Below are 24,233 nucleotides of genomic sequence, written 5' to 3' on the forward strand. Positions count from 1 at the left end.
GACAACAGAATGTGTCGTACCAAATGAGACCACTTGTCTATCTAGGGCAGTATCCCATCTCCAAGAACGGCCAATGCAATAAATGTAAGACTTAATAAGGGTCAGCTTTATGTCCAAGAAATATCCTTGATGAGTTCCTGAAGGGGACCTTGGTTGCCCCCATATGCCCCCCCGCCCCAATAAAGATGGACACATCTCTGGCCTGACACAGGAGGAAGTGCATGCTGATATTGGTCACTTGTCAGAAATCAGTCAGTACTGAAGCAGAACTCCAGTCAAGGTGGATATACCCAAAGTGGCTAGCCTGTAAAACTCACTATCAATGTAGTGCATTGAGACGCCAACAATCCTATCATCAAGGACAGAGCAGTGGGTTAAAAGTGGAGTGGCAGCGTGCGTTCTAAATACTTTGTTGAACTCAATGAGGTATGGAGGGAAACAGCTTAACAAGCATCAAAAAATAATTAGACATACCTAAGAATGGCATCTGCTGGTATATTTGGTAGGATAAAATTACAAAGACTGTGACTCTCTGTATTCCCAGGATAAGCTGTCTGACAAATGGGGGGCAGGAAGAAATACCGTGAGTCCTTAACTATTTCCGAGATCAAGGCCTGGTCTACACTTACCTGGAGATTTGGCGGCAGTCAATGGGAGTTACGCAAGCTACGCAGAGTGTTTGTAGAGTGTAGCTTGCGTAACTCCTGTCCACTGCTGTACTTCCCTTCTGCGCAGCGTCTTCACTGCACTGCGCCGACGGGAATCGCGTTCCCGTCGACATAGCGCTACGCCACTTGAGGGGGTGGTTTTACTGCGTCGACTTCTGGATTGATTGAGCGGGTTCTTCACTGACCGCTCAATCAATCCAGATAGGTCCATCTGATAGAGGCGACTTTGCCCCCGTCAATGTAGACGTACCCTGAGTATTGTGCAGCCACGGCTCCCACATGGGGGGAGGGGAAGGGTACACTTTACCGGGGCCCAGAGGCCCTGGGGGACCTGGCCCAGGCTGCAACCCCCATTACCATGAGGAAAAAAATGTTCATTGCTCATGAGATTGTGTGTATGGGATGAGGGGCTGTGGTATGTGTGTGGGAGGGGGCCTGTGTTACAAGTTTGTACTGGGCCCGAAAAAATTCTGCTTGGGCCCTGTGTGCAGCCACGACTCTGAGTCTTTTCTGTTGTAAAGTAATTACAGCAGCTAGCACACGGGCTGGTCACGTTCATTGTCAAGGCACCCAGGGGATGTCTATGATGCAATTAAACACCCACAGCTGGGCAGTGGCTTGGGCTAAGGGTCTGTTAATTGCAGCGTAGACGTTCAGGGTTGGGCCTGTACTCTCCCTCTTCACAGAGTCCCAGAGCACGGGCTCCCATCAGAGCCCAGATTTCTACACCGTAATTAAATAGCCCCGCAAACCCAGTCAGCTGACACGGGCCAGCCATGAGTTTTTAATTGCAGTGTAGCCACACCGAAAGAGGCCTTCCGGCAGCGTTGTTATGACGACTACCATGTCCATGTGTCATGCACTGGCTAAATGGCTTGTGACTGCTCAGCCTCTAGCAGTGGCCCCACAAGGAAGATAGAAGCTTTGCAACTCCACGTGGCTGTTCTCCATTTCAAGTGGTAACGGCCTTGACGTTGGAGGGGTCAGTGCTGAGGCCTATTGCCCAGGCTGAATGTGGGTGGTTTTGCTGATGAGCACAACAGGCCAGATCCTCAGCTGACATAACTATGCATAGGTCTACTGACTTCAACTGGGCTATGAAACTTGACACCAGTTGAGGTGCTGCCCCTAGGCTGCCATGTCTACAGCACACCGGTTTGTTCTCACCGTAGAGAGAGCTATTTGCTGAAACTATACCACGTGTGTCTGGATATTGGATACCTTTCTGGGTCGGTCTCATTCAGATTCCACAGGCAAGTAAGATTCTTCTTCACTGTATTTAGAAAGGTGTTGATATAGGACACTGAAACATACAGGGTATCACTCACGTAACCTTTATATGCAAAGCACACCTGGGAAAGGGGAAGAAAAATAATACATTCTTGCTGGAGAAGTTTTATATTATGGTCCAAATCCAGCCCACCTTGGTAGGGAACAAATGTTATTGCCAACTGATGTCTGTTTCTTGACTTATGTGAAAAGAGTTGCTGCTCTTAGTCCAATTTCTCATGAACAGGAGTTTATACTGTAATGCCCACTGTCTTATTGACACTGTTACTGGCAGCATCAGCAAAAAAACCAGACTAAAATGGGCATGGAGAATGAATTGCCTTTCTCCCCACTCCACTCTCCCCACCCCCTGCAGAGAGGCTAATAATAATAATAATAATAATAATAAATAATGCTACCACCTAGCACTTATTTAACACTCTACAAAGAAGATCAATATCATTATCCCCATTTTACAGATGGGGAAACTGAGGCACAGAGAAGCAATTTGCTCAAGGTCATCCACCAGGCTAGTGGCAGAGGTGGGAATAGAATCCAGGTCTTCTAAGTCACATGCCAAGGCTCTATCCAGTAGTAGCCTAGTATGGTACTTAGGAGTGAGGAGAACACTGGACTGGGATGCAAATGCTCTGAGTTCTATTCCCAGCTCTACCACTGCCTCCTTATGTGACCTTGAGCAAGTCACTTAACCTCTTTGTGCCCTGTATCATGAGGATAATGCTTACCTATCTTTACAACATACTCTGAGTTCTATGGATGAGTATCACTACAAGTATTAAGTATTATATTACTAGAAGCAGTCTCTCTATGCAGGGTTGCAGCACATTAATGAAGTAGCGTGGAATAGCTTGGACTGGTGCTGACCATGGCACATCCTCTGGTTATCTCCAGAACACATCAGATGCAGGGCTGTCAATCTATCACCTTTAATAAGCAATAGAGTTACTTTATGGATAAAAAAGGTTTGTTTCTTCATGGACAATGACTATATCCCTAAGACTCAATCTGGAATGGGTGTGCGGAAAAGGACAGGTGGCCTCAGTTTCCTAATATGTCTTGTCCAGCTCTAATTTTATGATGTTATTTAGTTCTTGGTACTTTCCTCCATGTTTTGCCCTTCTCAGGGAGGCTACTTACATGTGTATACTCAGTGAGGTTGTATCTTGGTAAGGTTGATGGAGACATTTTTACAAGATGTTTTGGCCTGTGAATACTGAACCTTCCACAGAAAGGTTCTGTCCAGCTGGTAATGTTTCCCTCAGAGGCAGAGTCTTCCTGGCCTGATAGTGGTAAAAATGAAAAAGAGTAGAGGTGTGACAAGGATTTAAAAGCCATCAAGGGGCTAGACAATCAAAGGCTGGGGAATGCAATTTTGTGCCTAAATTTGCCTGAATGAATAAATGATGCACATTTGCAAAGAAGGCATTTGCACACACGCATGCCCACTGACGCACATCAAGGAGGTGCACACACTTTAGATGCACAAGTATAATGGCCACCATGATGCACTGACTCAGAGATCTTGAGAGCTGAAAGTATGACTCCCTGCAGCTTGATCTAAAGAGACAGACATTGTAGGTGAGGGAGCATCACATGCACATCCTCAGTACATTAGTACAGAGAGTGACATGTAACATATCTTAACAAGTGAATTACAAGTATACTTCAAGTATGTTGTGATGATTGGAGCTCCATATTGACCCTAATTGTGAACTCAACTAAGAAGAGTTAATTAAAAGTTCATAAAGTGTCACAATAACCTAAAAATATTGATGGGAAATGGTGCAGAAGGGAGACAGACTGAATCAGTCCATACAAGAATGTCTACTGATATAATTCAAGGACTTGTTCAGATCATGCCTGGTAAACAAGAGAAGCGTGGGACCAGAACTCAGTGGACCAAAATTGGTGGATCGGAATTTAGGCCTAATGGGTGGACAAATAATGAGGTGATGGGCTATTCCACATACTATTCCCCTTTTGGGTGGTCTCAAAAAGATTTTGGGGGAAAACTGATGGATAGGAAGTCTGAGTGATTGAAAGACAAGAGAAGGGGTAGGGGCAAGCTTCACCGTCATGGATGCCCCTCCCCCCCCCACACACACACCCCTTCTCTCTTGGCACCCCAGGATCCAAACTTCAAGTTATAGAGAATCTACTATTTACACTAGTTTAAACCTGTAAGTGACCCGTGCCCCATGCTGCAGAGGAAGGCGAAAATAACCCAGGATCTCTTCTAATCTGACCCAGGGGGAAATTCCTACCCCACCCCAAATATGGTGATCAGTTAGACCCTGAGCACATGGGCAAGACCCATCAGACACATACCTGGGAAAGAATTCTCTGTAGTAACTCAGAGCCCTCCCCATCTAGTGTCCCAATTACATTAGACACATGCATGTGCACATATCTACCTTCGAAAATATGGTACTATTAGATAACTTCACATAACCATGGAACCTCAATAATATGGAACTTTATGTCCCGATAGCCCCTGATATTGTAAACATATAGCCTGGTTTTATATTGCAGCCTGCTTATGTTTGTGTAATAAAACAGTTTACTCGGGGGGGAGGAATCAGTAATTAACACATTAATAATACTGTTTTTAATATCAATTCAACAATTCATTTCTCCATAAACTCCCTCACTATAACTAACACACATTATTAATAAACAAGGAGGAAAATAAATGTGTAAAACCATCAACACGATAGCTCTCCTCCCCCCATGACCATACAAAGGTCTTATTTAGTACATAAGGAGAAACCCGCTATTACAGGGTCACCCCATTTTTTTTAAATGCATTACCTTCCTCAAATCCATTCTGGAGAAGGAATTTAGCAGACAATGGCTCAATTTCACATTTTACTGAAAGAAGCTCTTCTATTGCTCTTTGGACCTACAAAAATAAAAAATAATATTCATGATGTGATCATTTTTGGTTAATCGTGCAGCAGAGTGGGCTGAGATGCTCGTAAAGTGGTCACTATGTTTAGTGAACTAGCCAGTGATGGAAACAGGGTTGATCTAATGGGTATCCAGGAAGCAGAGGTGAGAGATCCATCTTCCTTTGTAGAACATGGGCTCACTTGGACAAAAAGTCAGCACTTCTCATTGTTCCAGCCAGCCCTGGAGATGGAGGGAGAGATTAAGTCTCCACAGGTTCTGTGAGCCAAAACCAGATTAAATGGCAGTATTGATAGACATGGACGAACCAGTTTAGATATTTAAGAACCACCCACATTTGACCAAAGACAAGTAATTGGGCTCAATACAGGAGTAACTGGATGAAAGTCTCTAGCTTGTGTTACACAGGTCAGACTAGATCTAATGCTCCCTTCAAAGCAAATGTCCAAATACTGAGGTTCACCCATCACTTTTTTTAGCGTTCTCTAGTTACAGTGAGAGCTACGTCTAAACCCACTTGACAGAGCAAGACTATTCAACCAAAAGAAATTATTGCAGGAAGTTTCCTGGGCCCTGACCTGTGTTATGCAGGGGTCAGACTAGATCACAGTGGTCCCTTCTGGCCTTAGAATCTATGAACATGTTTTGCAGTGTTGTTTTAACTGTGCTGATCCTGGCACGCGAGAGAGACAAGGTGGGTGAGGGAATATCTTTTACTGGACCAACGTCTAGAAGGGATGAGCTTTTGAGTCTCCCAGGGCTGTAGGAGAGCACTTTAAAATTCAGTGTTAGGGTTAGATTTTTGAGTGCCCTTCCTACAGCATGTGTATGCTTAACAATCAGTCGTTCCCTGCCCCCCATTATGTTTAGCTCAGACATTCTGCTTACCTCCTCCAGACCAGAGGAAGAATAATGTGAAGCTCAAAAGCTTGACCCTTTCACCAACAGAAGATATTAACTCACTTACCGTGTCTCCAATCTATGAACCCAGCAGAAATCAACAACTTCGAATAACCCAGGTCCAAACCCCTGTTTTCGGGACATGAGATCCCTCTTGGTATATGTGCTTGGGTGTCAAAGAACCTATTGTCAGGCCTCTGAGTCCCTCTGAGGATTAACGTGTATCTGCACACTGCTTGTGTTTTGTTTTCAATGTACAGGGGACCAGATCAGATGTTGCTGGATTTCAGAGACTCTAACTAGGAGGAGTTGGACCACCAATATCCTTTTGAAAAGCACTCCCAATAACTCTAAACAGCATTACAGGATTACAGCAAAAGGTCTCTCAGTCTCTGGGCCACATCCTCAGATTGGGTAAATCATCATGCCTTCATTGATTTCACTGGAGCTACGACATTTTACACCAGCTGAGGTTCTGGCCCTCTGTGTTTAATTATACACACCTGATCAGCTGTAGCATTTGTGGGCATCATGTTGCTGGATGCATTGCCCCAGGAAATACAGAACCGTCCTGTTCTGGGTAGAGTCAGCATCTGGCAGACAGGAAAAACACAAAGACGATGTGAGCCACATACAAGTCAAAAAGTGTCAAATGATCTGTTAGCTAAGAGGATCTTTATATGAGTAGTATTCTGTCCTGGTCTCTGCAAGACAACAGCAAGTGTCATTTTAACCACACATCGCGCTATGTAATCTGTTGCAATTCACACTAAAAGCCTTGGTTCTCAGATTATAGGGGCAGAAAGGTTAAGTGACCTGCCCAGTGTCTCACAGCAAATCAATGACAGACTTGACTAGAATGACCAGCTCACCCTCAGCGGGGGGGAATTCGGCGGCGGGGGGGGTTCGCGGCGGCTCCCAATGCCCAGACGTGACTAGAATAAGTCTTATTATAAGTCTCTTTTTATTAGCTGATTGTTAATATTAGTTGATTGAATTCCAGTGTGACACACTTCAGATCCACCCTTGCTAGGAAAAGACATGTGGTCCTAGCTTGTGTTAGTTAATATGATAAAACCCTAGTTTTAACATGTTAGCAGGTCAAGATAAAACTAATCTGCTAATTCATGTTAAAATTACAAACTGCCTTACCTTCACTACGATTTTACCTCATGTCAGTTAACTTGAATTAAATAACAGGAGGTGTGACATTCCCCTCTGCAATCTGGACTGGTGTATTGCTGGGTCACCCCAATCCCTCACTCTTGGAGCCCATTTTACTCTGCCCCACTGTGTGAACCCCCACTCCTGGACAGCTCATGCACAGCCTACAACAGGCAAGCTGCTCCCAACTAAGTGAGTGAGTTCTTCTGGCCAGCCACTCATGGGATTATGCAATGGCATGATCCCAGTCATCACCCCCAATCCCTAGATGCAACACTAGGAACTGCCATTTTACGATGTTCAGTGCTGCCCACTGGACTCTGCAAGCTCATATGTTCCTCAATTTATCAAATAAATTGATATGCACCAGCCTTGTCACTTTAAATGGAATTCCTAACACACTTTACACCACATGCACGGTTTTAGATAAAACAAACAAACACACATTTATTAAGTACAGAATGATTTTAAGTAATTATAAGTCGGAGGAACATAAGTCAGATTTGATCAAGATGAAACAAAAAGCAAATCGCACACTAAGCTAAGCTTAACACTTTCAGCAACCTTACAAACTCAAATGATTCTCACCACAGGCTGGCTGGTTTCCTTCAGCCAGGCCCTCCCCTTGTGATCAGCAATTCAGTTGCTTGATGGTGTTTGTGGTGGAGGTGGAAGAGAGAGAGAGAGATTGCAAAACGTCTCTCCTTTTTAAAATGTTCCTACTTCCCTATAGGGCCTCGCCCCCCTCTTCAGGGTCAGGTGACAAACAGTGTCTGTGCATGGTTCCCTCCATGCCCTGAGTCACTGTGGTCCTTTGTGGATTCATTTGTTGACATCTGGGCCAGTCCTTTGCTCATGGAACGCTGAGCTGGGTTATTTTATACAAGTCCTAATGAGGTGCGAATTGCTCCTCAGCTCTGTAGAGTTTTGCCTCTGCCATGAGACACATATATGGGAATATTACATAGCAAAGCCTTATAACCAGACATATGAATCACAGAATCATAGGAGATTAGGGTTGGAAGGGAACGTAGGAGGTCATCTCGTCCAACCCCCTGCTCAAAGCAGGGCCAACCCCAACTAAATCATCTCAGCCATGGCTTTGTCAAGCCGCACCTTAAAAACCACTACCTCTCTAGGTAACCCATTCCAGTGCTTCACCACCCTGCTAGTGAAAAAATTTTCCTAATATTCAACCTAGACCTCCCTGACTGCAATTTGAAATCATAGTTCCTAGTTCTGTCATTTACTACCACTGAGAATAGCCTAGCTCCTTCCTCCCTAGAACCTCCTTTCAGGTAGCTGAAGGCTGCTATCAAATCCCCCTTTATTCTTCTTTTCTGCAGACTAAACAAGCCCAGTTCTCTCAGCCTCTCCCTCATAAGTCATGTGCTCCAGCCCCCTAATAATTTTTGTTGCCCTCTGCCGGACTCTCTCCAATTTTTCCACATTCTTTCTGTAGTGGGAGGCCCAAAACTGGACACAATACTCTAAATGTGGCCTCACCAGTGCCGAATAGAGGGGAATAATCACTTCCCGCAATCTGCTGGCAATGCTCCTACTAATGCAGCCCAATATGTCGTTAGCATTCTTGGCAATAAGGCACACTGTTGACTCATATCCAGCTTCTTGCCCACTATAACCCCCATATCCTTTTCTGCAAAACTGCTGCCTAACCAGTCAGTCCCCAGTCTGTAGCAGTGCATGAGATTCTTCTGTCCTAAGTGGAGGACTCTGCACTTGTTCTTGTTGGACCTCATCAGATTTTTTTTTGACCCAATTCTCCAATTTGTCTAGGTCACTCTGTATCTTATCCCTACCCTCCAGGATATCTACTACTCTTCCCAGCTAAGTGTCATCTGCAAACTTGCTGAGGGTGCAATGTACCCCATCCTCCAGATCACTAATGAAGATGTTGAACAAAACCGGCCCCAGCACCAACCCCTGGAGAACTCGCTTGTCACCGGCTGCCAGCTAGACATCGAGCCATTGATCATTACCTGTTGAGTCTGATGATCTATCCAGCTTTCTATCCATTTTATAATCCATTCATCCAACCCCTACTTCTTTTATTTTCTGGTAAGAATACTGTGGGAGACTGTATCAAAAGCTTTGCTAAAGTCAAGAATATCATGTCCACCGCTTTCCCCATATTCACAGAGCCAGTCGCCTCTTCATAGAAGGCAATCAGGTTGGTCAGATGTGACATTGCAACAAACATATCACGATGACAATAATGTTCAGTATGCTATGAACATTCCAAAAACATCTTACATGACATATTTTACATTAAACAATATATAATTACACTATGAGGGTGAACATGAATGTTACACAATTACACCATAAGGGTGTACATGGGAGCGCAGTATGTCACAGGAGGTAAGAAAACACCTTTTTTCCTAGTGAAAACAAGGCCTATACAATAAGGATTTGCTTCAAAATATGTGGAGTAAATAGGACCATGAAGTGTTCCAGGCATAGGATCACAGACATGATACTGACCTGTATCTCTGGAAGCTGGCGGGCACTGGCCCAGATTTCGTGCCTCTCTCTGTGATAGGTATTCACCACATCAGGGGTTAGCCAGGTGTTGTGCAGTTGAACCCCAACTTGCATCCCACTGCTTGGTGCCTTCCCATGATGCAGTGCTTCCAGGTAGTACTTTGAGCCACCAATCAGCTCAAATTTCTGGGATTTTGGCTGCCAGCTCTTGCTCCAGTTCCTCTCCCAGTGCTCAGACCATTTGGAAGTGCCAGCAGGAATAGAGGCAATTTTCACCTGAATTAAAATAAACAAAAGCAACAAAATAATTACACAACAGTGTCTAACTCCAAAATAACATACGCACCTGACCTCTTTAGCTGGAGAGATTGTACATTTAAGTGACAAAGAGAAAGCAGACCACAATCACAGCTATGAGAGGATGTCTGCAACATTCCTAAAGGAAAGTCCCTGTCTAATATAGAGTGCAGCGATCTAGGAGTCTGAGCTGTGTACTAGGAGGCAGATACTTCTCATATCTGAATTCAGCCCTAATAACAACTCCCCCGGTAGCCTTGAATAAGTCATTTAGGGCAGGTCTACACTAGAAATGCTACATCGATGGTCACACATCTGGTGAAGATGCTGTATGCTGACAGGAGAGCGCTCTGCCATTGGCATAACTACTCCACCTCTGAAAGAGGTATGTCAGTGAGAGGGCTGGTGTGAACAGCACTTAGGTCTCTGTAACTTGTGTCACTCAGGGGTGTGTGTTTTTAACACCCCTGAGCAACGTGAGTTAGATCGACTTAAGTGGTAGTATGGACCTGCTTTTAGATTCTTCATCTGTAGAATGGAAGTTGTATGAACTACCGGTCTCTGATGGGTGCTGTGAGGAACAGCTTGCTTCCATTTGTAAGCTGCTTTGAAGGCTAATAGTGCTAGATTTTATTTGATAAAGGCCCTGCTGAATCCTCGTCTTACACTTCTGTTGAGAAATGACAGTGGCCCATGAGAAATCATCTAAACCAAACGTCTTTCATTCATAGGACTTATATGGAGTTTTTTCCTTCAGCTCAATGGAATCTGAGGTAACTGTGGAGACCACCACAGAGAAGCTGTTTGTTGAGGGAACCTTTTCAGGATGACATCAGGAGAAAGACACCAAAAAGCGCATGACACCTTAAAATCAGGAGAGGGAACAAGACCACTGAACTAATTCCTTTTCCCCACCAGAGATATTAGAGGCTGCACAGGTATCACTACCTGTAGTTAAGGCTGCCATTTTAAGACCCAGTTTTCACTTGCTCATAATTTTGCCAAACTTAAACCATTCAAGCTGAAATTTTCCATGAAGGGTGTTTATCTCAGGCTGGATTTTTTATTTTTTGTTTAAGTTTCAGTTAAACTGGATCAGCAATTAAATTACATGATTGCATTCTCATTTTTCCCACTCGTTCAATGCACAGGATGGACTGTGCTCGGAGGTGAATTAAGGCTGTGTAGTGAAGATGGCTGCTGTCCATAGGGTCCCTGCCTCATCTGTTGCAGAAGCTGTAAGGTGAATAAGCCAGGGAACTGGAGGAAGAGAATGATTGTCTCATAGTTAAGACAGCTGAATACTGCCCTGGAGAACTGGAGTCAATCCCTTCCTGTGCCATTGAGTTCCTGTGTGATGCTGGGCAAGTCACTTAAGCCAAAATTTTCCACCAGTGGCCACTCTGGATTTTGCTTTTTCTGGTTCCCCAGCTTGAGATACTGGGGTCTGATCTGCAGAAGGACTGAGCACTCTCAACTGCTGCTGAGGTCAATAGGAGCTGTGCTCTGAACATATGAAGTACTATAAAATGCTGAGTTACTTCAAAATTAAAATCAGCCACCGGGCTTCTCCAAGCAGGCACTCAAATTAGACACTTTTGGTTTTCTTCTTTGACCCTCAATTCCCCATGTATAAAACAGGGCTGATAATATGCTCACCTGAGGAGTGTTACAGAAATAAGTGCATTAGTGTGCATAAAGAACTAAGATCCTACGATGAGAGCACCATAGAAGAGCCCCCAAGGACATTAATAATTCTGTATTCACTGCAGGGTTTGGTTGGTGTGCAGTAAATACTTCATGGAGCCATGCACTGAATGATAAGGATAAAAAGAAATATCAAATAGCGCCTCATTAAGTGGGTACCATCCACTCTGTGCACTGAATGACTCAGGATTCCTGTGGGGAAAAACAGTATGTGATCACACCATTAGAGACTGTATCATTGTACATAAACACACAAGGGGGGCCCAGGCAACCATAATTCCAGCATTTCTGTATTTTTGAAGTTTGACTTTGCAGTTTTAATTTCTTGTAATGTCTTTTTTTGGATGTAATTGGTGAGTTTGGCCAATGTAATGGTTAATGGGCCCTCCGGAGGCAGGTTTGTCAGTAAAGAAGGCAGATGACTGTCACCTGTACGTGCACCAAGCTCTGACTGAATCTGCTTAGAGTTTTGGAAACAGCTCGTTCTCACTGAGCATGCTCAAATCATTTGCATAGGCACCTCCTTCCTGGTAGCTTGATACCCATTCTTTTATGGTAGATGACACCTTCAGGGGTGGCAGAGGGAGACTTTTCCCTCTCCAAGGCGAAGGTAAGTGGGGACCAGACAAAGAGACCTTGGAGACTGGAGTCTGCTCTTCCCTTGACAGTAACCTGTCAATGGGCCTCAGTCTTGAGCCAGGAGGCTTGCCACTGTGCGGGGAAGGATAATTGAGTCTCTAAGGCCCATTCAGTTCTTGGCTTCTCTGCAGACTGATGCCAACAAAGGTGCCAGCTGTGACAGTGTTTTTAGTGATGTGGTCACACGCCAACCAACCAATCCATTCGCCTCCTATCAGATGCATTCTAAGTAGTCACTGAATCACCATTCTCTGGCATGGGACCAGGACCCCGAGTTGTAGCTGAAGTTAGATCACAGGCCGCACGTACAACCCCTCTGCATTACAACACCTTTCCAAGTGCATCCCGTTTTCCCAGAGGGAGAGAAAATCTACAGCAAGCATTGTGCATTTGGAAAGTTGGACAATGAAGGGACCCGAGGCTCTGCTCCATTATGCTAGGGTATGCGGTAGAGTTGCCTCTTGCAGAGAGTTAGCTCCAAAGCTCTTCTGCCTCTCAAAGGAAAGGGATAACTCACGCAGGAGTCAACCCAACATTGCTATCAATGACAAACAAATCAGCCACAGACCCCTTTATCAGCAAACAAACTGCTCAGCTCCCCCTAGCATCAATCCCAGAGTCTCCAATGCCCTTGAGTTCTGGCTGATTCTCATGTGCTGTGCATGCTGGTAATAGCCACACAATCAGGCTGCCTCCTAGGCTCATCCCCCAGCCTCCTGGAGCTCAGCCTTTCGGCCTGCTGTGTTGCTACAGCCGCTCATGCCCTCTTCAGTAACCCCCTTGAATTGCAACACCATCCTCCAAATCAGAAGGGATCTGGCACCAGGAAGCAGGGGCGGGATTTCCTGCCACCTCTCAAGCCAACCAGCACAGTGTGAGGGTGGAGGAGCCGGCTTCTCCTCTTTGCTCATCCCTCCTCCCCTCATCTTGGGATTGCGGGGCCAACTTTCCCAGCACTATTTCTGAGCTGTGTCATGTAATCATGTCAGGGCAACCCCATTGAAAAAATCGATACAACAGGTGGAGAATCAGGCCCAATGAATCCGACTTGCAGGAAGGGAAATCCCAATGTGTGATAATCACAAATGCAACTCTTCCTATTTTTGCTGTCCTAATGAAATACCTTATTTCCTGGGTCTTCTGACAGGCTTAGGTACAAGGAAGCCCTCCCATCTGCCTGAATCCAGAAGGTGTAATTGTTTGTCTGCGGTGCCACAAAGAATCCACGTAGTCGTGAGCTAGGCAGGAGCAGAACATCCACGTCATACAAAGTAGTGCCAAATCTCTGATAAAACAGCTGGTTTCTCCCATTTAGTAACAGGAAAAGGAGTGTGAAATATTTGTAAAACTTACTCAACTTCTAAGGTTTTTACAAGTTTTTAGGAACTCAAAATCTGACCTGTTTCCACAGGGAAAAAAAATGACGTTACACAATATTTCCAAGAACAAAGTGAAAATCGGCTGATTTTTTTAAAAAGCAGAATCATCCCCATCACCGAGTAGGAAAAGTGTTCACGCTGAAAACATACACAAGTTCAAGTGAGAAGCACGTGAAAATGACAGAAAGGTGAAAACATTTGGGCATGTTTCTGCAAAACAAAACACAGCTCTCAATGGGCGAATCCCAAAAGAGTCACTTCATGCACACCCCAAAATGTTAAGGGCCAGCTTCTCCGCTGAAGTAAATTCAAATTATTGCATTAACCTAGAGTTATGCTGCTTTACACCAGATGAGGATCTGGCCCTATGAGCCTGTTCGAACCTTTCAGTACCCAGAGCTGGGCCAAAGTTGCTACCTGAGACAGCTCCTTTCAAGGTGCAAGACTTTCTGATTCTGGCTGAGCTGGCTCTCCCTTGAGGGATTTCATCACCTCTGCCTCTAGTTCTGGGTAAAACCAAAAGGTTGCAGAAATATGAGCCAGCTGGTGACACAGGATTCCTAGAAGTCAGAAACTCCTCCCACATCACTCTGCCCCGGGTTCTCCAAACAGGGCAACTCAATGAAGATGAAAAATATGGATTAAAACATTTCACTGCATTTTTTGAACTTCAAACGGACCTAAAAATTCAAGTATTGAACGAAGGCTTGATTGGAATCATTGGAGCTGTGCAATAAAGCTCGTTATAAAGGACTGGCAGATGCTACTGCTATTTCTTCTGCTGCTAAAAGGTGTGGTGCATACCAAGTTTTCATCTCCTTTTAAGGCCATTGAATACCTGAATGACTGCTGTGTCTGAGACAGAAATCTTGCTGGAGAACTGGCATTAGGAACAATCTGCCATCTATACCCAGGGGCTGCTTCAGTTAGATCAGTGTCTTCTGCACCATCCCAGACTTCAAAGAGAAGCCCTCTGTTTCCTGGGAAGTTAAAAAAAATAAATCGAGAATCTAATCAGCAGTGGCTAATGGAAGGTCCACAGCACACAAAAGAATTAACAACTAAACAATGAAAAAGCTCCAGGCCACAGTCTATGGGTTGCTGGATAATCTCTGACAAGAGATGTTTTGGGACCCATTAATAGGATCTACTTTAGTTCCAGGTTAGGAACACTGGAGTAACAGTGACTTGACTATAGAATCCCCTGCAGCAAATAAAGAAAAGTACCAAAGGTCTTCAGAGGATGGTGCCTTCGGCATTACCCAACCAAGGTGGGATGGTCAGTACATAGAAACAAAAGGAAAAATAATTGGGAAAATTCTCGGGGAGCTCCAAAAGGGATCAGAAAAGAAAAGACTCCCAGCAAATATACAAGAAATAAAGGTGACTTGTCAGGAGTGGCAAAACTCATGAATTTCAGGAATAAAACTGAAGAGTATCACCAAATTAGTTCCGAGTTCCCAGGTTCAGGTGTTACCCAAAAATCCCAAGCAAACTAGAGGAAGTTTGGTAGGCAAACACAGGAGAGGCCAACCTGGTTCTGAAAGCCCTTGTGATGTGACATCAGTAGCTTTTGGATAGCCCCGTTTTTATCCATCTCACCACCAAACACAGTGAAGTCTCTACCCCATTTCCACATGGCAGCAAATCCACTTGCCAAGTGGGGATTTTGCTCTTATTAATACTGTACCTGCTTGGGGTGCGGCAAGTCTTCTGGTCCCATCAACGGGTCCAGTGGTGCAGCTAATCTTCCGGGGAGAATGGTGCTTGATTTCACAGGGAACACCTGACAGTGGGAAAAGGAGAATTAAGAATATGGAGAATGAGACTGGATAACATTAACTCAGGCCTAAACTGTTCAAGGGATGAACCCTCTTTGATTCCAAAAGAGATTAGCGGAGTTTCACTGCATCATCTTCAAATATTGGGGCTTTAAAAAGGGCAGCATCACAACAAAGAGAGGGCTTTTACCTGTCGCCAATTATTCATTGACTTCAAAGCAGTAAGGACCTCTCATACGGCAAGTACCATGATTCTTATGCCACTATCACTCCACTATCACGGTACTTAACTGCAGGTGTAGTCCCACTGACTTTGACTCAACTTTTGTAAGAGTTGCTGGAGGAAGAACTATTGGAGAATCTGGCCCTAAGAGAGCTGGCTCCTCTGAAGGTGGGTGACCAGATGTCCCGATTTTATACAGACAGTCCCAATATTCGGAGCTTTGTCTTATATAGGTGCCTATTACCCTCCACCCCCGTCCCAATTTTGCACATTTGCTATCCGGTCACCCTACTCTGAACACATGTCCAACTGGGCAGTCAATGTGGTGGCACGGGTGTAACCAAAGGCAGAATTTGGTCTGTGGTCTTCATTCGATCTCTGTAGTATCTAAAACTTGATTTCTACATTGTTACCTGCAACAGTGACCTGCATGGGCTGGTCAAAGAAGTCTCCTGTGATCGTGAGGTCACTTCCTCCTCCTAGGCTCCCCGAGATTGGAAACACAGATACTATCTCTACAGAGGAAGCAAAAGGAGACTCAGATTATGGACCTAGCTAACGTGCGCATGCATTAGGAAAGGTCAAACCAAGTCCTGCTTCTGTTTAAACTAACACCACCACCCGTGCTGACCTCAGGGGGAGCAGATGCCGAGAAACGAAATGGCCCAAACGTATCCCTTGCCCAAATTCATCCAGGAAGCCAATGGAATTACTGCAAAGATTAATTTGATCCAACATGTATAGCTCAGCTCAATGACAGTTTAACGAGGGATATGATAGCGCTCGGAAAATATTTTAGAGATTACCAATTGGAGTAATTCACATCCCGAGGAGGCCAGAAGAAGGTGAAATTAAACTATTTTAAACTGTCAGGCTCGCCTCCAAATTTAAGCCACAGATTTGACTGTTGTTGAGCTTTCTGTCTGCGTGTTGTGGTAGCCATGTTGGTCCCAGGATATGAGAGAGAAGGTGGGTGAGCTCAGGCCTGAAGAAGAGCTCTGTGTCAGCTTGAAAATTCGTCTCTTTCACCAGCTGAAGTTGGTCCAATAAGAGATATCACTCACCTGTCTTGCCTCTCTAACTGAACTTTTTAAACAGTTGAATATGAGGCTGTTAATTCTTAGCATTTAGGGCCAAATCCTGAGAGTTGCTGAGCCTCTGTAATTGCCAGTGATGTAAATGGAAGTTATGAGCACTCAGATTTGATGTTTAGTCTCCTTTTGCGTGACAATTTGGTATTTTCCACTAGATGGCAGCATGGCTATTTAGCATTCCTCGTACCTCATGCACACAAAGATACTGTAGTTAAATGGAGCAACTGCAGTTCTAAAGACCGAATCTCACTTTCGTCAATCCTTAAAATGGATCTTAACATGATCTTCGCTTTTCCGAGTCCAAAGCTTTTTTAATCCATCCAGTTTTAAGGGCCATATTAATTTTTCAGCAGTCAAGAGGGTCCCTTTACATACTTTGAACCAAGTCCTTTATCCATGTGCACATCACCAATCAACAGTCCATTATTTACAGTCAATGGTTAGATCAGGCCTTAATGATAAAGATACAAGCAACCCTGAAACGAGGACAGACTGGATGAGCCAAACGGTCATTTCTAGCCTTATCCTACCTATGATCACAATCAAAGCCAAGTGCTGTATGGTCCATGAAACTTAAACCCATGTTTAAGAGTTTTAGACACCGATTCTATTTGAATACCATTGACGTTACTTAGCCAGGAGAGCGGCTACTGAGGATTTAATCTTCTGTTGTCTAGAGAGCTGGCAACTGCATGTCACTGTTATTAACGTCAATGTGTTATACAATACAATGCTTTACTCAATACAAGACAATACAACAGTAGTCTGTGATATACATTCACCCAGAACACTTGACTCTCATACTGAAACTCAAGAGATACAATACAGTCAGCTGGGGGGGTGAAGAGGAAATAATTTTCCGCTGAGTTGTAGAGCCCTGCGTGGATACAAAATTTGGATTCGCATCCGAGCCGCAATCCACAAAAATGATCCATGGATATAAAGTGGAAATCCACAGATTTGCAGGGCTTTCGCTATAAAATTTGGATCTGCAGCCATCTGAGAGCTGCAAAAATGGTCCACAGATATCCGTGGATTTGCAGGGCTCTACTGATTTGTCCTATCCAAAGCCGCCTGCACCTTGAGGACCTCAACTCCCACCAACTTCAATAGGATTTGAGGGAGCCGAGCAGGGTCAGGCACCTAATGTAGGTCTGACAGAAGAAATAGAGACCTGCTGATTCTCCTGTGGTTGGTGTTCTATTGCTCAATACCCTTTAGAGATTTCAGAGACACCCACACCCCCTGGGCACATACTCAGGAAACTAACCTGAGACCACAATCCATGCTGCTGCGGCCACACTGCTATTTGTAGTGTCCTAGCTCAAGCAGAGTAAATGCACATCTGTCTGCCTGTGCTGGGAAGCATGTTCCCAGATGCAGTGTAGACATATACCTATGGATAGGTCTACACTGCAATAAAACACTCATGGCTGGCCCAGGTCAGTTGTAGCCCAGGTTCTGAAACCCCACAAGGGGAGAGGATCTCAGAGCCTGGGCTTCAGTCCAAGCCCAAAAGTCTACACTGTAATTTTATAGCCCCACAGCCTGGTCCCAGTGACCCCCAGCCAGCTGAACCAGGTCAACCACAGGTTGTCGTGTAGACATACCCTGAATGATAAGACCCCTCTTGCTGGTTGTTCAGGTCAGCATGCAATGAAAGCAGAAAAGGACAGGAATTCTGGGCACCTCCCGTCCTTAGCAGATAGAAAAACAAAGGGCTAGATTTTGTATCTCATCCTCAGGACCTTTTTGTGCTCTCTGTGTACACGAGAGCAACTCCCACTGAATTGAAAGGGAAATGCACACATGGGTTGAAGGCACAATAACACTGGAAAGAATAATAGAAAGATTTTCTTCATAGGCCTCTTTGGACTTGTCAGAGGACAGGGCAATTGTTGGGGCAGCACTGTACAGCACCTGAGTATGTTTGATACAAGAAAAGCTCCTGTTTGGCACTGATGAGCCAAGCATCCTTGTGTACCATCGACCTGCAACAAGAGAGAAACGCCTATGAACTCCTTGGAATTTGACCAGGGAAGCTGATGGGAACATCTCAAAATAAACACACAAAAAAAACAGAATTATTCTAGGATGGCAAATGCCCCTTTTCACCCATATGTAGCAGCATTCACTGAAGCAGGGTTAAAATTCTTCAAATGAAAAATTTTGCCACCATAAAATCTGGTTTTATTGAAATCAAAATCTACAGTCACACACTTTTATAGTTTTCCTACTTTTTGCAGGTGGGGAATGGTGAAGAATTGGGTTTTTCCCACTTTCAGATACTTTACCTTTTCTCTCTTTTTTTCAGTCAAAAAGGGTAGAAAAGTAAAAGAAGGGAGAGAAGGGGTTGGGGGAAACTCAAAAGCCAAAAATGGAAAATTGAAAATTTTTGGTGTCCAAAAAGTGAAACATGACATTTCAAGTCAAAAAGAAACAAAAAAATATTTCCAAAACCCCAACATTTTGCAGTTAAAAATTTTCAGTGATTTTTCCCAACAGAAAATTCAGTGGAAAAAAATGTTGGTTTTTCAACCAGCTCTAACCTGAGTGTATTGAGGGCCAGACAGTCTCATTTAGCCACTGGCAAATGTATGGAACCACCATACCCAATGGATGCCCCCCAGATTTCCAGCAAGTGGATGCAGAAGGGATAGCAATCATGTTGGCCAACATCAGAGGTTGAACCAACTACCTCCAGCATTGACCACATGAGTATAAAAAGCCAGATTCCAGAGTTGGTACCTGTAACAAACTCATTTGAGAAGTGAATTGGGCATGGAGTGGGAAGACCTATTACACACCGGACCAGTGGATTATACACAGACTGTACCATCCTTTGGAATGGACAAGCATATTCCCCTGGCCACATTTAGCCAGCTCTCTGGACTGGGAGTGTGCTACGTGAGGGGTGTACGTCATGGCCCCACCCCCTCTGGGGTGACTTGCAGCCTTGGGGGTACACAGAAGTGGGGGTGTGAAGCTCCTTGGACCCTGGACAACACTCTCTTCACAACTTTTGGAGATGTGGGGGCAATCTGGCCCTCTATAAGCACTAAGTCTCAACACCTTGGTGAGGAAGAGATGGGGAAAACAGGTGCAGCGAGATTAAATGACTAGCCCACCTGTAACCCATGCCTGCTTGGTGTGGCACTCTCTCCCCCTCTAGTGGCAACTAGACCAGAAAGAGATTGATGAGTCTACTATGTAAGAGAGGTATCTTTTAGCTCATGCAGTAGAGGCTCATGCATTAAGCTCCAGAGGTTCCTAGGTTCAATTCCGGCCATTGATGACCTGGGTTTGAAACAGCAAAGGGCCATGGCTAGGTTTGTATGCGCAAGTTCCATAAAATGTATCCAGGCTTTCTGGACCCAGAAATGCAGTCATACTACCATCAGAAACCACAAATGAAGGAGGCAGCGTTTCTTTTACTCACTTTCCTTTGTTAAACACTGAAAAGGTAACGTTCTGCGAACCTGTCAGAAAAGAAAAACAAACACAGTTACTGCAGGAACATGTGGGGGTCCATATAAAGAGCACACAGGACCAGGCCAACAGGCCTGATTCTCCTTTCATCACTGCCTTTGCCCCAGGTTATCTCCACTGACTTCAGGGGAGTTGTTCTGATTTACAGTGAGAGGACAAAGGGTATCAACAGGTAATGCAATGAGATGGCACAAAAACCCTGAGAACCACGCCCAAAAAAACCCTTTGGAGCAGTCACTTCAAAACCATATTGCACTGTCTCCAGCTGACACAGGGGCCTGCCACATTATTACTATGGAAGCATCTAGAGACCCCAGCCGAGATCAGGACCCGTTGAGCCAGGCGCTGTCGAATTTTACAATCTAAACATACAAGACAGAGTCGAGGGAGGAGGGAAGGCACAAAGAAAACTTCAGAGTAAGCTTTTCAAAAGCCCTAAGTCCGTGGTTCTCAACCAGGGGTATGCATACCCATAGGGGTACGCAGAGGTCTTCCAGGGGGTACGTCAGCTCATCTAGATATTTGCCTAGTTTTCCAACAGGCTACATAAAAAGCACTAGCGAAGTCAGTACAGAAAACTAAAATTTCATACAGACAATGACTTGTTTATACTGCTCTACATTCTGTATCAGGGTTTCTCAACCTGGGAGTCAATTTATTTTAGGATTATATGGTAAAAAGGAGAAAGTAAGCAATTTTTCAGTAACAGTGTGCTGAGAGACTTTGGTATTTTTTGTCTGATTTTGTAAGCAAGTAGTGTTTAAGTGAGGTGAAATGTGGTGTACACAAGACAAATCAGCCTCCAGAAAGGGGTACAGTGGTCTGGAAAGGCTGAGAACCGCTGCCCTAGGTGACTATAAAGCCTAACTCCTGTTTTCAAAAGTGACTAAAGCCCTTAGGAAGCTTAAGTTTCACCGACAGTCCAAGTAATTTAGGCTCCTCAGTCACTTTTGAAAAGAGGACTTAGGCACTTTTGAAAATTTCAAAGTGACTGCCCACAGCCAAGCCATGTCTCTAGAATCCCAGTCCAGTGCCCTAGATCACAGACACAAATAACTCTGGGCTTCCACCAGGGCAAACCTGTAGACACCTGTGATCATGTGAGGCAACCGTCCTTCCAACTTTGTCCGGGAATGGCCTATCAACTGCCTACAACTCCGATGACAAGCATAGCAGAATGAGGCACCTACACAGCCCTAGTAACTTGGTGTTATGAACCAATGAGCAAGTGACACACTGAGCCCACCAACACTCAGCTACTCCAGGGACAGGGCTGTAAAAGTACGTACATAGGGACAACTCACTCTTGTTCACCTCCTCTAGGTACCAGGAGGAAAGTTAAAGGGATTATCATGCAAAGAAAGGCGATGGTTAAAAAGTGGGTGAGAGGGAAATGTTTACAATATATAAGTCATTGGGTGACAATCATAAGAACATAGTCAGTAAGGGCAAAAATGTGCCAGCCACTCACTCCCCACCCTGGGTTTCCGTTGGGATGGCTGAACACCAAGGGGGTATTTCATTAATCATGCCACCTTTGGAGGCAAAGACCAGAGTTATAGATGCCTATGTGGTTCTCCTCTTTGTACTGACCGATATAGCTGCCTTCTGCACGGCACTGTAAGGTCCCTGTTCCATGATCCATCTGAATGGGATATCTGCAAAGAGACAGAGAAATTGTGCTGCCTTTCGAAGGGAAAGGAAACGCAAGGAAAACGCAGCAACAACATTCCAAACAAAATTCATTTAGGGTCAAATTGTCCTCAGCTCCAGGGCTTGATCCCAATACTGCAAGGGTGCTCAGACCCGCAGCTTACATGGGAGGCAAGGGCAAACAGCATCTCACGAGGCTGAGTTACTGGAGAACGCATGTGTAGGAGGAGGGATGTGAAGAAGAGGTGCAGTCCTGTGGTTGCTGTGATGCAGACTAGCTACTCGGTAGACCTTTCTGGGCATGTCTACATTGCAAAGTAAGCTCAGGGTTCAAACTCTGGATCAAGCCTAATCGCTTCCATCTACACCCAAATCAGGCTAACCCAGGGCTCAGGCTCAGGGTCTCAGGACCCCACTGGGGTAGAGGGTCTGAGCCTGTGTCAAGCTGGGACTGGGGTTCAAGCCCTATTGCTGTGCAGTATAGATGCAGCCCCACTGGACTCATGCTTTGGGAGTATCCAACAATGCCATGGGCCAACTTTCTTTGTCGTCTGGAAAATCAGGTTTGGTGGACAGCGAAGTTTTCCAACACTGCACTATGAAGGAAGGAGTAAAGTGGTCACATCTTGGGAAGCTGGCTAGAAAGTCTGGGATATGGGTGGTTGGACATAATGCAGTGTAGACACTGGCGCCCTAGACTGGGACCCAGGATTCAACAATTCCTAACCTGTGGTTACAAATAAGGCTATGTCTACACTACAGACCTTACAGCAGCACACCTGCACCGCTGCACAGTCTCCCGAGTAGCCTATGCCAATGACAGGAGAGAGGTCTCCCACCAGCACCATCAAACCACATCCAACCAACAGCAGTAGCTACATCAGCAGGACAGCATCTCCGCCAACATAGCACTAGCCACATTGGCATTTTGTCAGTGAAACTTATGTGGCTCAGGGGTGTGTTTTTTTCACACCTGTCCAACAAAAGTTTTACCTACAAAAGTGCCAGTGTAGGCAAAGCCTAAGTGTAGATGCTCAAGGCCTAGGTTAACAAACCCATCTGCTAACTCAAGTTCTACTAACCCTGGGTTTACACTGCAGTGTAGACATACCTGTTATGGCCCCAACATATAAGGAATGCAGAGATGGCTTAAAGATGGACTTAAACCTGTCACAGTGAGGACTGGACCACTTTAAGGAGCACCCAGCCTAACTCTGTCTCATTAACGGCCTCTAGTGGTGCCTGATAGGACAGTACCTGGCCTCTATAAAGAGCCAAAGGGAAACAGAAAACAGAGATGGGAAACTGTGGCAGAGACGACAGAGAGCAGGAGACTTCTGAAGGAGACCCTGGGCCGGGAAAGGGTTTGGGCTGGGAAGCCAGAGGGATGAAGATGGCTGAGGACCAGAGCAAGAAGACTCCAGGGAAGAAGACAGGAACATTCCAGCTAAGGAGGGCTGGGAGTGGCCTGCTAAAAGCAGAGAATTGAGTTGAACCTCATAGTTTTTAATCTTAGGACTTTGAGTTTTCTTCTGAACTTTGATGTTGATAAACCCAGCCCCTACGGAGGGGTGGTTTAACAGGGAGAGGCCTGTGTGCAGAATTTACTAAGGAGTTCTGAAGAGGGGAAACAGAGGCAGGAAGCTGCAAAGCCACACCTGGCCACAAGGGGGTGCTCAGGAGGCAGCAGAACATGATATCCACCTGCCCTTCTGCCCTCCAACCACAGAAGTGGAGAAACTGAGAATTGGGCCCCGTGTGTCTTTCTAAGAAGAGAGATGCCTGCACATTGCAGTATTACCAGAGCAGTTCTCTCTCGGGGGGGTGGTTATTGATTGCTAGCAGGCAGGCGAAGAATGTTGTTAATGTGGAAACTGCTTTGAAAAAAAATCAATGAGGCCAAGGGTAGGTTTGTAAAAGTTTAAACCAGGTTTTGACAAACCACTTAAACCCTTCGCAGATTGGCCCCGCCACTTTAATATTTTAAACAAAGACCTTTTCATCAGCAGCAGAGAAGGAATTTATTATTGACGGGAACGGAGACAGAGTTTACATTTAGCTAAATAAATAATGCAGACAGGAATGCCGCTGCCAGGAACTGCTATCCCGGGGGCATGAAAACTTACCCCACTGAGATCCACTCTGGCAGCTCCCTTCTAACACTGCACTTAGTCACTTACACCTGTACTTCGAGTGAGTGAAGACACTTCCCGTCTTTGGGTTACTTAGAAGTCGTAGCAAGCCAGATCCTCCTCTGCAATGAGCTGCTGCTGGGCACAGCTGACCACGTCTACTCTGGGAGCTTAGCCACCACTGTAGCTGCACCACTGCAAAGCCCTGGTGTGTTGTGTAGGCGGAGATCCTGTCTGCAATCTGCATTGGTGCCACTAGCCCCAATTTAACCTGCACGAGGGTAAATCGTGCCTCAGACTGTGTAAATGCTTCCAGTGCTGGGGGTTTGCATGGCGGGCAACTACATCAGCAGCTAAAATCCCAACAGCAACAAGGCCTAAGCCATTTTGCCACCTCCTCTG

At 45.1% G+C, this 24,233-nt stretch overlaps 1 protein-coding gene across 7 annotated transcripts in view; it reads right to left on the bottom strand.

The window, feature by feature from the left end:
* PKHD1 (PKHD1 ciliary IPT domain containing fibrocystin/polyductin) overlaps positions 1-24,233 on the bottom strand; it is a 366,705-nt gene that overhangs the window by 320,887 nt on the left and 21,585 nt on the right. For all 7 annotated transcript variants that reach the window (XM_067544968.1, XM_067544965.1, XM_067544964.1 and 4 more), the window contains 12 exons: positions 21,640-21,704; positions 19,997-20,036; positions 18,478-18,548; positions 15,877-15,978; positions 15,150-15,245; positions 14,298-14,439; positions 13,204-13,318; positions 9,438-9,713; positions 6,272-6,361; positions 4,770-4,860; positions 3,096-3,238; positions 1,890-2,020 (listed from right to left, as the gene is read on the bottom strand). In XM_067544968.1, coding sequence (XP_067401069.1) covers positions 1,890-2,020; positions 3,096-3,238; positions 4,770-4,860; positions 6,272-6,361; positions 9,438-9,713; positions 13,204-13,318; positions 14,298-14,439; positions 15,150-15,245; positions 15,877-15,978; positions 18,478-18,548; positions 19,997-20,036; positions 21,640-21,704 — 1,362 coding nt within the window. The remainder of the gene's footprint in view (positions 1-1,889; positions 2,021-3,095; positions 3,239-4,769; positions 4,861-6,271; positions 6,362-9,437; positions 9,714-13,203; positions 13,319-14,297; positions 14,440-15,149; positions 15,246-15,876; positions 15,979-18,477; positions 18,549-19,996; positions 20,037-21,639; positions 21,705-24,233) is intronic.

The sequence above is a fragment of the Emydura macquarii genome, unplaced genomic scaffold (genome assembly GCF_026122565.2).
Source record: "Emydura macquarii macquarii isolate MOO-44397 ecotype Brisbane River unplaced genomic scaffold, CSIRO-AGI_Emac_v2 contig_1041, whole genome shotgun sequence".
In the NCBI taxonomy this organism is placed as follows: Eukaryota; Metazoa; Chordata; order Testudines; family Chelidae; genus Emydura; species Emydura macquarii.